The sequence below is a fragment of the Petaurus breviceps genome, unplaced genomic scaffold (genome assembly GCF_028583685.1).
Source record: "Petaurus breviceps papuanus isolate PSGF00001 unplaced genomic scaffold, PetGlider_PUasm1.0 176, whole genome shotgun sequence".
In the NCBI taxonomy this organism is placed as follows: Eukaryota; Metazoa; Chordata; class Mammalia; order Diprotodontia; family Petauridae; genus Petaurus; species Petaurus breviceps.
Window position 1 is genome coordinate 36,761,760 of NW_027185771.1, and position 18,790 is coordinate 36,780,549.

At 40.1% G+C, this 18,790-nt stretch overlaps 1 protein-coding gene across 2 annotated transcripts in view; it reads right to left on the reverse strand.

Annotated features, from left to right (window-relative positions):
• CDYL2 (chromodomain Y like 2) overlaps nucleotides 1–8,145 on the reverse strand; it is a 248,763-nt gene extending 240,618 nt beyond the window's left edge. For both annotated transcript variants that reach the window (XM_069085876.1, XM_069085877.1), the window contains exon 1: nucleotides 7,837–8,145. In XM_069085876.1, the coding sequence (XP_068941977.1) occupies nucleotides 7,837–7,860 (24 nt within the window). In that variant the 5' untranslated portion in view covers nucleotides 7,861–8,145. The remainder of the gene's footprint in view (nucleotides 1–7,836) is intronic.
• Nucleotides 8,146–18,790: the final 10,645 nt, after the last annotated feature.

The window sequence follows — 18,790 nt, forward strand, 5'->3', positions numbered from 1 at the left end:
AGTATCATATTAGAACACAGCTTTCTTTTTTAGACGCCCAATTATACTTCCTTCAATAACACTTGATAGAATTTTGCCAGGAATGTTCAACAGATCTCAATAGATCTCCAACAGATCTCACTTTACTATGTCTATCACATTGGTTTCCAGTGAAACCTGCTACCTTAAATATAATGGGAGAGGCCTAATAGGAGAGGGACAAAGAAGAATTCCAGACAAAGTGCTGGTGGTGTAGCAGATAGAGTATCTGATAGGTGGCTGAGAGAAAGAAAGACGGGAACTCAAATTCTGCCTCAGAAACATAGAATTTTTGTGATCCCAGGCAAGTCACATACTTGAACTCAGTTTCCTCAACTGTAAAAAGGGTTGGTAAAAGACCAATAACTTTAACATTCTATGACCTCCCTAACAATTTTAAGTAAACATGTTTAGACACACATAGAAATATTCTGCCAACAACTTTGGACATAAATTTAGATATAAATTTTTTTTCTACAACTTCCAATCCATAGCATATAGCACTCCCTCTAAACCCATTTGCCAACAAGATAAACTTGTTTGCCTTAGTTTCCTCATCTGTAAATGATCTGGAGAAGGAAACTACTCTTTGCCAAAAAAAAAGCCCAAATGGGGTCATGAAGAGTCAGACACAGCTGAAAAGACTGGACGGGTGATTAATGGTCAAGATAGGTTATACTGAGTCCAATCCAACATCGGATCTTCATCATAATGGAATACACAGAATTATAGCCCTCTGGTAACTCAGGAATTAGCAACAGTTCCAAGAAATGCTAGTTGCAGAGGATACTTCCTTAAGCATTTTTGTCCAAAGTCACCTGACTAATTCACCAACATAAAGAAGGCAAGAAACCACTAGCCACTCCTTCAGTATTAAAAGTGCAAGAGTTTGCTACAATCATGTAAGACACACCAGTGGAGCCCTTCTTAATCCACTCCAAATGCAATTTCTTGAGAAGTCATTTTATGTTCACCTGAGTAGGACATTAAATTAATTCAATCCTATCATTTAGAATGATCCTCATTTTATTTTGATGGCCTTTCAAGGTCAATCAATGTACTGCAGCTCTAAAGACTCCTCTCGAAATCAGTATAGTCTTACTTAAAAAAAAAAAGAACAAACACGTTACTCAATTTTACACTTGGAAATTTATATGCCAACAAATAACTCACTTACCTTAATCATTCTTGATAATAAGTTTGGTCAACATATTACTTTATTCTTGTACAATACATAATGTAGACAAAGGTAATAAAAATGTTGAAGCAGGTCATGCTCCAGTCATGCAATTCAGACATTTTTATGACAAAGCAAATACATATTGCTACAGGAGACCCATGACAAGCATTACACATCTAGTACAACTGCCTTGGACCACAGAAGTGATCATCACTGGATCCTGTCCACTTTCTGAACTTCAGGATGAACTTTGAGGTACTTAACTAGTCCCGAGGTACCTCTTGATAGTTATATACAGTGACTCTAATTACATACAGATGATAAGAAGGAGTTAAGTCTAGACAGCAGTTTATCTTTAAAAGATCTGAGGGTTTTAGTGGACTGCAAGCACTGTATGTGCCAAGAGTATGGTAGAGCCACTATTTTTTTTTAAAAAGCTAATGCTATCTTAGACTATATTAAGAGAGCTATAACTTCTAGGAATAAAGAAGCGATAGTCTCAATGTATTCTATTTTTATCATACCACTTCTAGAATATTGTGTTGTGGGCACTACAATTTAGAAAGGACATTAATATGCTGGAGGGCATCCAAAGAATAGCCACCAAGAAGGTAAAGGGGCCATAAGAGGATTAGAAGGAACAGGTGATGTACACAATGGAGAAGAGAAGAGTGCTCTGCCTAGCCTCAAAGAGCAGAATCAGTACCAATGGACAGGATAATCAAAGAGACAAATCTGGACTTGATGTTTGGAAAAACCTCCTAACAATAAGAGATACACATAAGTGGAGTGGGCTGCTTTGAGTAGTGAGGTCCTCCTTAACTGGAGATCTTCAAACAGAAGTTGGATGACCATTTATTAGAAATGACATAATAGAGATCCTTTTCCTGGTTAGATGTCTTTCAATTTCATATTATGTTATTATGTGTAGAGGCGTTAAAAGTGTTGACAATCCACAGTTTCCAAATTTCAAAGGGAAAGAACATGAAACCTCTAAATATACTCTCCTGATGTCTTCAGATTACATTTGTTTCTCATATCAAGGTCAGTAGGTCTTGAGGTGGTTTATGTCCTGAGAGGGAGGGGGAATAAGAGAGGAACAATGTACAAATTCTATAGTCTAGTAAATGGTTAGCTCCTTGAGGACAGAGACTGTTTCATTTTTGTGACTCTGGCACCTGAGCTAAAGGCCTACTCCAATGCTCTAAATTGGTGTGGAGATGACCCTTGAAGGCTGTATATGTTGTTAATTTACACACACATATGTGTGTATGCACTGTGCATGTATGTTTGTATATATGTGTACATATATGTATGGATAGATGTAGATAAGGATACGTACATGGATATAGAAATAGACGCAGACACAGACATAGACATAGAAAAACATAGACATAAACATAGACAAAGACACAGACAGAGACACAGACATAGACATTTTGGCCATAGCTACTCTTAAAGACCAACTCCTAAGTCATAAGGGGTTGGTGATCAGTTTTGATAGACAGATTTCCCTACAGTGATGAAATTACAGGTTTTACTGTAGTATTAGGATACTAATTCAGTAGTCCCAGCATTGATAATAGGGACTAGTACATGGTAAGCATTTAATAAATGTTTTTTCGGAATTGATAAAAGATAAGGTTTCCCTCTTCTAAAAAGTCATTGAATTGATGTGCACTTTCACTGCCTATCATGAAAATTAGAAGAAGGGACCTTAGAAATAATTTAACCTAAAATCTTCATTTTTATAGATGAAAAAATTTAAGATTAAGTTTCTTGCCGAGTTGAGACCCAGAACCCAACTCTAAATTCTGTGTGTTCTTTCCATTATACAGTGCTGCCTCTCTTCCATAAGTTCACAAAATCATGGAATCTGAAAGGTGGAGGAGACTTCAAAGGCCAACTGGTCCAACCCAAACCTAAACAAGAATACTCTGTGTTATGAGAATGGGAATCTGAAGATCTTCCCTGCCCCTTGGCCCTTTGACAGGCTTAAGTGACTCTGAGAACCTTCCCTGATTTGAAAATATACTTTGCCCCCTAATAGGCTGAATGTGCTCACTTGGAGCCTGTGGAGGGAGGCTTGTTCTTCAGGAACACCCACACCTTGTTACTTTGTGATTGAGCAGCGGTCACAAGGGTTGTGATGGTCTCTGACCCAGGAGAAGGCTATATATACCCTGTGAGGTTGTGCTGTGGGGCTCACTTTGGGAAGAGTTGGGTGATATGGCCAGATGAGACTCTGGGCAGCCATTGAGCCCCCCAGCTTTGAAAACTCAGATGTTGGTGCTTCTTTCTCTGGTAACTGACTAGGTATGGATGTAATGGTAAGACAGCTGGAAACCCTGTCTGCTTATCTGTTTCACTGTCTGCTTGTAACTTCTGTTTGTATTCTCTGAAGTTCAGGGTGCTAATTTTTCCCCTGAACTAGGTAGAATGATATATGTTTGATTGATTAAAATAAGATTGTTAACCCATTTTGAGTTGCATTCCTTTGGAGAAACAGATCTAAGAACCTGTGTTGGCAGCCACCCTGGGTATGCTAGGGTGCTTACTGCTACACTTTGCAGTCCTTCAGGTTTTCCTTGAAGACCTCCAGTGAGGGGAAGTCCATTATCTCCCAAGGCAGTCTACTTTTCAATAGTTTTTATTGGGAAGATTTTTCTTGATATCAAGGCCTTTCTACAACTTGCTCCCACTGTTCCTGGTCCTGCCATCTGAAGTCAAAAAAAGGTTGGACCTTTCTTCCACATGTTGATGTTGTTCAGTCTTTTCAGTCACGTCTGACTCTTTGGGAAAACCCTATTCAGGGTTTTCCTGGCAAAGATACTGGAGTGGCTTAGCCATTTCCTTCTCCAGGTCATTTTACAGATGAGGAAACTGAGGCAAACAGGGTTAATTGACTTGCCCAGGGTCACACAGCAGGTAAATTTTTGAGGCCAGATTTGAACTCAGGAAGATGAATCTTCCTAACTCCAGGGCTGGCACTATCCACTGTGCCACCTAGCTGCCCTAACTCTTCCATGTAAAAGCCTTTAAATACTTGAAGTTATCCATCATGTTTCCCTTCAATTTCATCTTCTCCATATTGAACATCCCCAGTTCACAGCATCAGAATGTGGTAGCTAGAAGGGACCTCAGAGGCTATTGACTCCACTCCATTGCTTCTCCTGCCCTTAAGAAGCACTTAGTGCAGTACATGGCAAATAGTAAGCACTTAAGAAGTTTATTAAATTGAACTGAATTGCAGATTTTAAAAAATGAGGTCCAAACAGATCAGATAAGTTGCCCAGGGTCTTAGACAACTAGTAATTGTCTCAACTGGGATTCAAATCCAAGTTCAGCACTCTGTCCAACAAACTGGGCTGACTTCACCCAGTCTTCGTATGGCATAGTCTACAGACCCTTTCCCATGCTGGTAGTCCTTTTCTGAATGCTCTACAGCTTATTAACGTCCTTCCTAAAATGTGGCACTCAGAAATGAACACAATATTCCACATATGGTCTGGTCAGGACAGAGTACATTGGAACTATCACTTCCTTATTACTAGAAGATATACCTCTTTCTTTGCTCTGTTGAATTACATTGTGCTTACAATTCATTAAAGCCCCCAGAGCTCATTCATATGAACCGCAATATAACCACATAGATTACAGATTGATAGTGAGAGTTGGAAGGCCCTTCAGAAATCTAGTCCAAACTTCTCATTCTGTAGATGAGAAAACTGAAAGCAAGAGAAATTTAAATAACTCGTCCAAGGCCACATGACTAGTAAATACTAGAACCAAGATGTCAAATTGAGCTCTTCCTGGATTCCAAATTCTGTATTTTTTCCACTAAACCATGTTGTCCCCTTCATGATCCACCCTGAACTTTGAAGTTGTTGTTGTTTTTTTTTAATCCAGATATAAGACTTTACATTTGCTCCCATTACTTTGGAGTCAACTCAACCTCCTTGTCAAGAGTTTTAGATCTTGCCCTCATAACTTAAATTGTTAGTTATTCCCTTCAGCTTTGGGTCATCTGCAAATCTGATAAACATGCCTTCTGTGCCTTTATCAAGTCACTAATTCAGAAACATAGACTACCAGGACACTCCATTAGGGACCTCCTTCCAAACTGGTATTGAATCATTAATGACCCTTCTTTGGGTCCAGCTTTAGACCAGTTCTGAATTCATATATTTGTATGACTGTCTAACCCATCTGTCTAACTGTCCAACCCATGTTTCTAATAGAAACAGTATGGTTGACTTTTGTCAACTTCTTTGTCAAAATCTAGGTAAAACATTTTTATAACATTCTCTTGAACTATCCAATGTAATAATCTTGCTTCCAAAAGGAAAAGAGATTATCCTGACATAACCTATTCCTGAAGTCATTCTGGATCTTTGTAATCCCTGGATTCCTGGTCTAGAAAAAACGCCTTCAGTACAGTCTAAAATTTTGCCAGGAATTCCCATCAAATTTCTCTTTGATTTTGTTGGCTTTTAGGTCAACAATAATTGCCATTGGCCTATTAATCAAAAACAAAACTCTGTAGAGAGAAGACAACCAATTGCTTTGCTGCAATGTCCAGATCACTCCATCTCTTCCTGTTCTCACCCTCCCCTCACTTCTTCAACAACTGAGAGCAAAAGGAAGGTGGACTTTGCTGTTCCTTCTGGAAAAGTCAGCTAAGGATACATCTCACCTTCTCCCATTGTCATAAAGATCACGATTGGTCCACTCAAGAGTACCAGATGTCTAGAAGGGCTTCCTACAAAGGAACCTAAATACCTCAATCCTTCATGTGAGCAGTTCTCTTTTTAATATCAACCAACCAAAGCATCTTCTGGAAAAGTTTCAACTTTCTGAACAAGTTCAAGTCAATATGTAGGATGTAGGATGGCTGCATGGACCTTGTAGAATAAAGTCTTCAAGTTTATAAAGACATCTGTGGGAGTTCCTTCCCAATTAGATAGAAGTGGCTAGCCAGAGTCCTTTCCATCATTCAGACAAGATTTGGGACTCTGATCAAAGATGGAAGATCAAGGAGGTGGTCTTCATCTCTGCTGTCAATGAGGGCTTCTCATGTCCTCAATAATATTTCACTAATTATCAACAGAACTTTGATTGAAAATGCCAACTAAAGTCTTCCCTAGTCCTAACCAGAATCCTCCCTGCTGAGAGGTAATCTGTTGTAGTAGACAGAATATTGGTCACTCAAATACTGTCTTGACACATCCTAGTGATGAGTGACCCTGGGCAAATCACTTACACTTTTAGTACTCTAGGCAAATCTCTAAGTCTATAAATTGCAAAAAAGGTGTTGATTTGTATTGGTAGGGGTTCCCTCATCTGGGGTCCCTATACTAATGAAATCATAGATCCAGTCCCTATCTCTAAAAAGCAAAGAAAGGAGAAGGAAGGTATTTGGGTGAGGGGCCCATGGAGAAAACTCTTGCTTTTTTTGTATGTTCATTTGTTTGTTTGTTTTCACATCAACATAATCCTAAATGGGTGTAAGAAAGTCTAGAACTGATACAGACCCAGCTCCCCATTGGTTACTGGGTTCCCTTCCGTGTGGACAAGACGCCAAGACCAATGTCTCCACCTAGATTTAGAACTTCTTCAGAAGTCAGAAAACTTTCCCAAGCTGACCATCACCTGTTTCTCCACCTGTAGCCGAGGTAAGAGGCCCCAAGGGTAAAGTCACATCTCATGTTCTCTAAGAAGGTCTTCCACTGATGACTTTCCAGGTTCTCTTCCCTCCACCAAAGACCCATCCCTCCTCCTCTTGCACATCATTGGGTGTGGCATCCAAAAGCATACCTTCAAGTCCCTAGGAGGCTCCAGGCCTTCCAGGGGCAGCAGGTGTGAGGGAGGTACATGACCCAAGCCTATCCAGTCTTTGACCACATTCCCTACGGTGCCTGGGAGGTCCTCCTAAGACCCTCTCTCCCCTCCCAGACTGGACTGGCAACACGTCCAGGATGAATATACCGCCTCTGCCAAGCCTGTCCAGATCAGGAACTCTGCCCGGGCCCCCCTGCGGGCACTCCCTCTCCTCCCAGCCACCAGCTCCCCTCCAAAGGCAGAGAGGCAAGGAAGGCATTCGCTTCACACCCACGTCGCCCTGCACCCCCCAGCCACCACGCAGCCCTAATCTGCAAATCGGGCACGTCCAGCTCCGACTTTACCTGGACTTTCTCCACTCTGTTCGCCGCGGCTCCTCGCAGTAGTAACACCTCCCACAGTACCGCTAACTCTCCCTCCCGCCTCCCCTCCCTCCCTTCCTCCTCCTCCTCCTCCTCCTCCTCCTCCTCCTCCTCCTCCTCTTCCTTCTCCTCCTACTCCTATGCAAGGCCTTTGGCTGGCGCAAAGTAGCCTGAGTTCGAGAGTGGGGGAGAGAAAGAGGGAGCAAGAGAAGGAGAGGGAGGGAGAGAAGAAGGGAGGAAGAGGAGGAGGAGGAAGAGGTAGGAGGAGGAAGGGGAGGAGGAGGGAAGAGATCGCTCCATCCCTCAAGCCCCCGTCCCCGCGCCCCTTCTCCAGCCCCCTGCCGGGAGAAGTCCGGAGGGTCCCCGTGCGCCGCCCCCCGCCCGCGGCCAGCCGTGCCCGCGGCTCCCGGCTCGCGGGGCTGAGCCATAGCGTACCTCGTAAAGGTCCCCCGAAGCCATGCTGGGCTGCGGAACTTGGCTGGCTCTCCGCGCGTGTGCCCGGGGCTCCCCGCGCCCTGCGCCCCGCTCTCGTCGGCTCCCTCTGTCTGCCTCCTCGCTCCGCTCCCGGAGTGTGAGTGTGTGTGTGCGTGCGCGCGCGAGGGTGCGAGTGTGCGAGGAGTGCGAGTGTGTGCGAGTGTGTGTGAGTGTGTGTTGAGTAAACTGTGTTTTTGCAGAATGACAGGCTCCGGGGCTGCCTATGCGCAGAATCAGAGCGAGAGGCGGCGAGGCTGGCGTAACAGCAGAGGAGGCAGCAGCGGCGGCGGCGGCGGCGGCGGCAGCAGCAGCGGCGGCAGCAACACCCCCCTCCCCGCCCCCCACCCCCAGCAGCTCAGCCCTGCGAGCGAGCGGGAGAGCGCAGCCCACCTAGCCGAGCTCAGCCCTGCCCTGCCCCGAGCTGCCCAGCCGCCCTGCTGGCAGCGGCGGCAAGTTGCCCCCACCCTCGCCCGCCCCCCAGACAGCCCGCAGCGACTCGGAGACACGCGCCCCCACGGGGAAGGGGAGGAAGGAAAGGAGCAAAGCGCCCAGCCCCGCCCTGCCCCGGCCTTCTCCTCCTCCTCCCCTCCTTCCCCTCCCCCACGCGGTCCACCCCCACCTCCCAGGACTGGCCGTGGCAGGCTGGCCCTCTCAGGGCTTAGCGAGGAAGGCAGGACGCCGTGGGGGAAAGAGCCCGGGAGACTTGCGTTGGAATCCTGCCTGTCTGCCCCCCGGCTAGCCCTGTGACCTTGGGAAAGTCACTTTTGTTCTCTGCTCCCCAAAGTGAGCCCCGGGGGTGACCTCTGAGGCCCCGCTCTGCCCCAGTAGCTTGAGTTCCAAGGGCCTTTTCAGCAACAGCATTTCCACGTTGCGAGGTCCCTCGGAACTCCGGCCGTCCACGGTCTCAGATGCCGTCCACTTCCCCAGCTGGTGTGCCCAGAGATCACGGCCTGGCTCTGCCGTTGCGTTCTAAGGGCATTCCCTATCCTAAAGGGACTTTCTCGTTCTAAGGCTCCTTCCGATTCGGGATCTCCCGTCCCGAGTTTTAAGGTGCTTCCTCCAGGGCTACGAAGTATGGATGCATCGTGGAGTGGACCCTGGGCGGGAGGAAGGAAACACATCTATGCCTGGGGAGGGGGCGTCGTGGTCTGGCCAGAGACACCTTTAACCCTTGGCTGAACCAGAGCCAGCCCCCAGCAGGAGGGAAGGGAGGGGAGGCGGGCGCAGAGAGGGGCTCAAGGGCTCAGCCCCTACAAACAAATGTCCAAGAACTTCCCAAGACCCTGAAGGAGCCACACTGGTTAGAGAGCGGTTCTTAGTTATCTGTCAGAGGGAAGATGAGTGCGGTGGAAGCAGCGCTGGACTTGGGCAGGGGAGACAGGTTAAAGTTCTTGCCTTGTCACTATTAGCAGTGTGGCCTTCTGCAAATCACTTCCTGTGGTGGACCTGCAGTTTCCTGATCTGTAACACAAGAAGGCTTCAAAGAGGGATGAGGACCTCCCAAGCTCTTTTAGGTTCCAACATTCTATGGAAGCATTTGGAAACAAGGTGTGGGGTACCAGCCTCACTAGAGCCTGAGCCCAGAATCCAGGCTCCTGTGAGATCATGCTCCAGGAAAAGTGCCCTGAGCTTGAAGACTACTTGGAGAAGGCTTCTCCCATAGAGCAAGAAAAGAGAAGGGCTCGATCTTTCATCATCACCAGCCATTAGTCTTTAAATTCAAATGTTTACTCAGCATCCCCTTGTGCCAAGTTATGAGCCTGGAACTAAAGGGAGATAAAAGGAAGAAAAAAAAAATACTATTCCTGCCCTCAGAGGGCAAGCAATCTAGCAGGGAAGAGAGGCTAACAAACAAATTAAAATTGAGGACAACAATGTAAGCCAGAGCAGGACAGCATTCCACCTTCTATGCCTTTCCTGATCCCCTTTCATTCTAATGCCTTGACTCTATTGTCTCCAGTATTGTCTCCAACCCTGTAAATATTTTGTCCACACTTAGTTTTTTTCATGTGGTCTCCTCCCTTAAAAAGAGAGCAAGGGCTTTCGGTTGTATCTTCAGCACAGTACTTGGCTCCTACTGGGCACATACTTGACTGACTGATTTAGGGACATCATAGGAATGTAGAAGAAACAGCTATGGATTTAGAGTCACAAGGTTTGAAACCTGAATGCTATACTTGGGATCTTGGGCAACTTATCTGACCTATGGGGCCTTCAGTTCCCCATTTAGCAAAATGAAAGAGTTAGACTACATGACCTCCAAGACCATGGCTAAATGTAGATCCTCTTAGGGGCATATAAAGAGATAGTCAAACTTTTGAAAGTCTCAGAAACCATTGATTTTAAAATATAGAAACTTGATGGCCATAAAAGTTCAATGATACATATGTCTAATGTGGTAAATAATAATAAAACTACATTTTTCATAGTTAATCCTAAAATCCATTTAAAAGGAAGAAGGAAAGAGAGTTAATCATAAAAATGGTAATAATACAATAGTAATGATAGAGATTCCCCTACTCCCATCATAAAAGTCCTCTCCAAATGCCTCATTGAGTGATGGTTCTCAAAGGCCATTTAAGAGAAGCAAAAGTTCTGCCAGTTGCTACCAACATGGAAAGGCTTCCTAAGTCACTCAATGAGGCATTTGGAGAGGACTTTAATGATGTAACCCATTGCCCTTAACTCTGCCCCGGGGAACCAAACAGAACCCTCTTCCCCATAAGAGCCCTGCAAATAAGTAAAGAAATTAGCTATCATGTCCTACCTAAGCCTTTTCTTCTCTAGTTCTAAACATCCTCATTTTCTCCAACTAATCTCCATGTGACATGATCACAAGGCCATTGATCATCCTTGTCACCATCTACTGGGGAAAACTAGCTTGTTGATTACCTTCCTCAAATGTACCACCTCAGACTCTCACAATACTCCACATTTGGTCTGACCAGAGCAGAAGATAGTAGAGCTCTCATCTCCAGAGTCATGGAGGTGATATGTATGGAGGATATATATGGAGGACTTGATACCCTCCAAGACAATCCAATCAATCAAACAATCCCTTACTATGTGCTAAGTACTATGCTAAGCACTTAAAATACAAAGAAAAAAGTAAAACTACCTCTGCTCTCAAGGAGCTTACATTCTAATGGGGAAGAAAACATGTACATATAGAGGTATATGCAAAATACACACAAAATAGACAATGTTACCTTGGATAAGAATCACATCAGATCTTGGTAATCATATTGCACTGTGGACTATAAATGGGATCAACATGTAAGTTTATATATATATATGTATATATGTATATGTATATGTATATATATGTATACCCTAAAACCCTCAAACTTTTTTCACCCAACTATTTTCTAGACATGTCTCCCTTTTACTTCTGCAGATATTTATTGTATTTTTAAGCCTCGTATTCCTAGTCTACAAAATAGGAATATTTGCACCGCTTTCAGAAAAAAAAAATCACACAATGTGAGAAAAGTGCTTTGCAAGTTTAAAACACTATGTAAATATAAATTATTCTTATCATTCTTTACAGGTAAAGTAGATTTATTTTTAATCCTATTGTAGGACTTAATGTTTATTTTTGTTAAATTCGTCATGCATAATTGGCCCGACTTTTTCAGACTATTGAGATCTTTTGGATCCTGATTCCATCATCAAATTTGTTAGCTTTCTCTCTCAGCTTTGTGTTGTCTTCAAATTTGATAATCATGCCCTCTGTGCCTTTGGTCAAGTTAGGTCAGCTAAGTGGTCCATTGGATGAAGCACAGGACTTGCAATCAGGAAAACCTGAGTTGAAATCCTGCCTCAAACACTAGCTATGTGCACTGAGAAAATACCTTAATCTCTGTGCCTCAGTTCCTCATTTGTAAAACAAGGATAATAATACCACCTACCTCACAAGGCTGTTTTAAGGATCAAATGAGTTAACATTGTAAAGTGCTTCATAAACCTTCAAGAGCCACATGGACGCTAGCGTTTATTATTGATGAAAATGTTAAAACAGTACAGGGCAAAAGAAGATGGCTGCAGACTTCTATTAATAATCTATCTCCAAATTGTTGGGAATTATGAATGACTATTCTGTGGGAGAAATCATTCAAAGAGTTCTGTAACTGTACTGTTAACTACCCCACATCTCTCCATCTCATCCACAGTGATATTAGAAACATAAAATATTTTTGTTGAAAGCTGTCCCTACTATGTCAACATCATTCCTTATCCACCAGTATAATGTACTTGTCAAAAAAAGAAATGAGATTAGTTTGGCATGATCTGCATTTGATGAAGATATGCTGGTATAATGAATGCCATTTCCCTTTATAAACACTCACAAACTATCTCTAAATATATTAGATGCTCTAGAATTTTGCCAGGAATCAGAGTCAAATTCATAGACCTATAAATGGAATCAACATTGGTTCTCTCTTTCTGGAGGCACCTTTCCTCTTTTTCATAATCTTATCAATCCTTTTTATTTATTTCATTTATAGATTTCACTTTTTTGCATCACATTCATGTGTGTCTATGCATGTGTGTATAGCCTTCCTCATTCTCCTCCCCTTCTAACAATTTTTTTAAAAAGAAAACAAGGGGAAAAAAAGAAAAACAGGAAAACAAAGTAATGCTTCAACTTAGTTTGACAGTGTATGCAGTGTTTCACATCCAGGCTCCTTAGCTGTACAAAGAAGGGAGAAGACAAATTTCTCAACTCTTCTCCAGGGCCAAACTTCTTGGTCATTATAACTACACAACATTCATTTAGTTTTGCTGTTCTTTCCATGTATATTATCATAGTAACTGTGAATATTGTCTTCCTACTTACCTGTAATCTGTATTACTTCATATAAGTCTTTTGCTTTCTTCTCTGATACTTGACAATAATTTTTACAGTACAATTATATTCTATAATATTTATCTGCCACAATATTTCTAGCCATTCCTCAGTCTACAGAGACCCATTTCATTTTCAGGTAATTGCTACCAGAAAAAAACTACTCCTATCAATTTTTGGTGTATATGCGACCTTTATGTCTTTTTCTTCTCTAGAGTATGTTGCTAGCAGTGGGATCTTTGGTTCAAAAGATATGGACATTCTTATCACTTTTTAAAATATATAATTCCAAATTTCTTTGTAGAATGGCCAGACCTATTTATAGCTTTCTTAAAAGTATACTGTGGTCCATGTCCTTCCTCAGGCTTTTCAATGTTAATTATTTCCATTTTTAATATTGTTTTCCAATTTGCTAGGAATAAGGTAAAACCTCTGAGGTTGGGGTGTGGGTGTGTGTGTGTTTGTGCATATATCTGACATTTTTCTTATTAGTAATTTGGAGTAATTTTTCATATTGTCTTTAATAGTCTGAAGTTCTTTTGATAGCTATTTGTTCATACCCTTTGGCCATTTCTCCATTGAAGAAAGGTTCTTAATTACATATGCTTATATTAATTCCCTATAAATCTTGGATATCAAAAGCGTATTAGATGTATCTGATGTAGAGAGCTTTTTTTTTTTAACCAGTGGTTTCCCTTCTTATTCTGGCTGCATTGATTTTGTTTATGCAAAAGCATTTCAAGTATGTGTAATCAAAATTATTTATCCTTTGTGACTACATCAGTCCTTTTTTGTGGGTAAGAATTTTCTAACCACAACTCTAAAATATACCTGATTTTGTTCTTTTCTAATCTTGTTATGACCTTTATATTCATATATAAATTTTGAGGCTATTAGGGTACTAATTAGGTATTGTGTGAACTCCTTGAACTATCTTCTACCTTTCTTTGTATCCATGGTGCTTAACACAGTACCTGGCATGTAGTAGGTGATTTATAAATGCTTATTGACTGATTGCCTATATGTATATGTGTGTGTATGTTTAGATGTTTGTGTCCTTGACTTTATCAAACTCTGAGTAATTGAGTTTGATTATTTCTGTTTCTTCTATATCTCCTTGATCTACCTATTTTTATACCAGTACTAGAGAATTTAGTTGATTACAACTTCATAATATAATTTCAGGGCTGGAAGTGCCATTTAACCTTCATTCATACTTTTAAAATTATTCTCCCTGAGATTCTAGATTTTGTGTTCTTCCAAATTATTTTGTTATTATTTTTATAGCTCTAGGAAATATTCTTCTGGTAGTTGGATTGGTATAACACTAACTCTACAAATTAATGCACCAGCACAGGCAAACAAGCCAATAACTTTCAAACACAACCGAGATTTCTCAGAGATATGTGTAGACTGCAGAATCCTGGGTCTGGAACAAGCAAGAGTGGAGGAACACACACCCCTGAAGTCAGAAATCCCCAATGTGGGAACCTTGGAAGCCCTCAGAAGTGATAGTGGCCAGAGCTCCACGCTAATGCTCAGACCAGGACAGCCCAGGCCCAAGGACTCCAAGGTCAGTGGACATACTGAGATTCCAGAGGACCCTGAACATCTAGCATTGTGAATCTCAAATAATTCTGGGAAGTGGAGGTCAGAACAGAAACCCAAGGGATTCAGGGTGAGACCAAGAAAGATCAACAATCCCATGCAAAAATAGAGCAGGGAGAAGAGCCTGGTCTTGGCACAAAGTCCCCAGTTAAAGAAGATTTGTGTGTGTGTATGCATGTATGTATGTGTATGTATATGTGTATGTGCAAATATATGTATCTATATAGAAAGAGCAAGTAACTCCACAACTAAAAGCAGTGACTCAAAAGGAAAGAATTGACTTTTCACAGCTACATAACTACCTACAAGAAATTAAGATATTAAATATTAATATTAAAAGAATTGGAAAAATAAATAGCTTAGAAGGAAAAGTAGCAAATCTTTCCCAAGTAAGATTCCCAGAAAACTAGAATGGATGAAAGAGAAACCAGTGACTTCATGAGAAACAAGAAACAGAATAAAAGCAAGAGACTGAATAAAATAGAAGAAAACATAAGGTATATCATATCAAAAAACAACTATCCTGAAAGACAAACCAAGAAGAGATAATTTAATAATCATTGTACTATTAGAAAATGATAGCAAGAAGAAACCATCAGTAAAATTCTTTCTATATTTATTAGATCTGGAGAGCAAAGTATAGATAGAAAAAGAAATTCCCATCATCTCCTAAAAGAAATCCCAAAAGAAAAAGCTTCAGGAATGTCATGTCAAAGAAAAATAATGCTATAAGCATCCAGAAATAAAAAGTTAAGGGGAGAGGAGTTAATGACAGTGATGACTGTCATTAAAAAGCTATGAAAACTTTTTTTTTAATTCATAGGAGGGAACAGAAGAAAGTTCAAAAGTAAGCATAGATAAGCTTTTGACTTCAACATGAAAATCTTGATAGACTTTGTTTTTTAAGTAAGTGGCATCCTATATATACAAAAATCTTTATAGCAGCTCTTTTTGTGACAAAGAATTAAGAAAGTGAGGGTCTGCCCATCAATTGGGAAGAGGCTGAACAAGTTGTGATATATACAAACACACACAAATATATATACACACATATATAATTGTGACAGAAATATTATTATGCTCTAAGAAATGATTATCAGGATTCTTTCAGGAAAAACCTGGAAAGACTTACATGAACTGATACAAAGTGAAGTAAGCAGAACCAGGAGAACATTGTACACAATTACAAGCAATATTGTATGATGGTGAACTGTGAATGACAGCTATTCTCAGCAATATTATTTTCTAAGACAATTTTAAGAACTTATGATGAAAAATGCTATCCACCTCCACAGAAAGAATTGATTGAATCTCAATTCGTATGAAAAGCATACTTTTAACTGTATTTTTGTTTTCTTTTTCCTCTTCTTTTTGGTCTGTGTTTTCTTTTACATGACTAGTAGTATGGAGATGGTTTTTTGTATGACCCCACATGTATAGCATGTATCAGGTGATAGGCCTTTTTTTTTTTTTTGCTTTTTGGAGGGGAGAGGGCAGGGCAATTGGGTCACATGGCTAGTTTTTGTGTTAAGTGTCTGAGGTCAGATTTGAACTCAGGTCCTCCTGAGTCCAGGGCTGGTGCTCTTTTCACTGCACCACCTAGCCACCCCTCAAAACTTTTTCCAAAAGATTTTTAAAAATTAAATAAATTGTAAATAAATAAATAACTGGTATCAAATGGAGACTCAGAATTTCATATGTCCATTCCATATCCTCTTTTCTTGCTGCTGTGCCTATCTATGGAAATGATCTTCTCTTGGTGTTTTAAGGTCACAATGTTATAAAATGTTAAAAAGGAGGGAAAAAAGAAGAAAAGGAAAGGGAAAGGAAAGGGAAGGAAAAGAATATTTTGCTCTTACTTTGATTTTTATGAACATTTATTTTCTCTCCCTTTAACTCCTTCTACCCACAATGGAACAACAATCACGAAAAGATAAAAGAAAAACCTCATAGCTAATATGCATAATCAAGCAAGATACGGCCAATGTATCCAAAAATATATATCACACTCTGTGATTTAAGCCCATCATCTATCTGGTAGAAGATGGCTAGAATGCTTCTTCTTTGGTACTCTGGAATCACATTGGTCAGAGTTCTAAGGGTTTTCAAAGCTGCTTTTCTTTATAATGTCATTTTATAAAATATTCTTCTAGTCTTGCTTACCTTCATTCTGCATTGGTTTATACAGGTCTTCCCTGTTTCCTCCTAAACTGTCCATTTAGTCATTTCTTATGGCATAATAAATTTACATTATGTAAATGTACTATAATTTGTACAGGCATTTCCTTATTAGTGAGCACTCCTTTAATTTCTAGAGCTTTTTGCTCTTATGAAAATAACTTCTATGAATGTTTTCATACATATGTCTTTTTTTCTCTTCCTTTGACCCCTTTAAGGTATATATTCCTTGCAATTACATCACGGGCATAGAATATACACAGGTTAGTCAAATTGCTTTCCAGAATAGCTAAGTAAAAGCTGTAACAACAATATAAAAATGTGCCTGCTTTTCCACAGAACCTCAAACATGTAATCTTTTTTTTCTCTTTTGGAATCTTTACCAATGTAATGGGAGTAAAGTAGAACACCAAAGTTGTTTTAATCTGCATTTTCCTCATTATTAGTAATTTGGAGTTTTATATATATATATATATATATATATATATATAATACACACACACACACACACACACATATATATATATATATAAAACTATATTGCTTCCCTTGAGAATTCTCTGATCAAGACTTTCAATCATTTAGTTATTGGGGATTATTCTCACTCTTTAAAACTGAAGTCAGTTCCTTACATAAATTGGAAAGAGACCCACCTCATAGAAACAATGCAAAGATTTTCCCCCTGTTACCTGTTTCACTTCTACTTTTAACTGCATTAGCTTTGTTTATGCAAAATATTTTAAATTTTATGTAATTAAAACCAAACTTTGATCTTCTATAATCTTCTTATTCCTTGATTGGCCATACCTTTGAGGTCTGAAAAGTTTTTTTTCTGTCTAACTTGCTCCAATTTGCTTAAATGTTACTTTATCTGAGATGTAGCCATTTGGAGTTTATTTTGGTATGTTGTGTGAAATGTTGATTTAAACCTCATTTCTGCCAGTCTGATGTCCAGATTTCTCAGCAGTTTTTGTCAAATTATGAGTCCTTACATCAGAAACTGGAGTCTTTAAATTTATGGAACACTGTACTAATGTGTTGTTTTGTCTCTGCATGATGTGTCCCTAATAATTTCCACTAAATGATCTATTTTTTAACCAGTACCAAATAATTTTTATGATTATTGATTTACAGCATAGTTTGAGTTCTAGTACTATTAGGCTGGCCCCCTTCCTTTCTACTTTTTTTCACTATTTTTCTTGAGATACTAAACTTTCTTGTTTATATTAGTTAGATTAGTCTAGATTTAAAAGGAATGCTGGGAAGTACTCCACTATTATTGTAAGAAATGAGCATCTTACCAAGAACTGCTGGTGAGTTAGTAAGGACTTTTAACATTCTTGCAAGAGCAGGGACCTAACAAGTAGGTGTACCCATTGAGACAAATGCACAGCTTTTTATTCCCTATTCCTGATTTGTATTTTCTTCCCCTGTTTCTCCATTGTTTGGGTGCTGCAGGGTTCACAGACTATCAAGAATACTTAAACTCCCCCATTACATCTCCCATTACCCTTCCCCCTTCCCCTCACTTTCCTTATATTTTCCTTCTGCCTCATAAGCACCTGCATCTTGTTTAGCAACTTGGCTTTTGTGCAAAAGCAACAATTTCCTTTCCCCCATGTTATGTTTTACTGTCTATTTCTTTTTATAATTTGATTAACTTCTACACTAAGTATTTAGAGATTGTCCTCACTGGTCCATATATTTAAATATTGATTTTTGTATATTTTATATTGCAGTTTTAAGTATAATGTTCCCCTGCTTATTTTATTTACTCTAGTCTTATCTGAAATCATGTTTGTTATGCCTTTTTTAAGTTCAGCTGAAGCATAATAGATTTTGATATGGACTGTGATTTAAATCAATGAAAATCTTTATTTTTCAAGCATATTTCTTGTAAATGAGGAATTGTTAGATTATATTTTCTAATTCATTCTCCTACTCTCCTCTATTTTATGGGTGAATTTATCCCATTCACATTCATAGTTACAATTATTAATCATGTATTTACCTCATCCTGTCCCTTTGTATTTTCTCCTCCCTTTGCTCCTGCTTATCTCCTTGGAATTAAGAAAGATATGGCAAAAGAGATGTTGCCTAACACTTGTGATATATAAAAGAAGCAGCATTTTTCTACTGCAATGTTCTTCTCTTTTCCTAGCTCTGTACCTGACTCTACAATTCTATTTTTTCTTTCTTTTCCTTCCTTCCTTCCTTCCTTCCTTCCTTCCTTCCTTCCTTCCTTCCTTCCTTCCTTCCTTCCTTCCTTCCTTCCTTCTT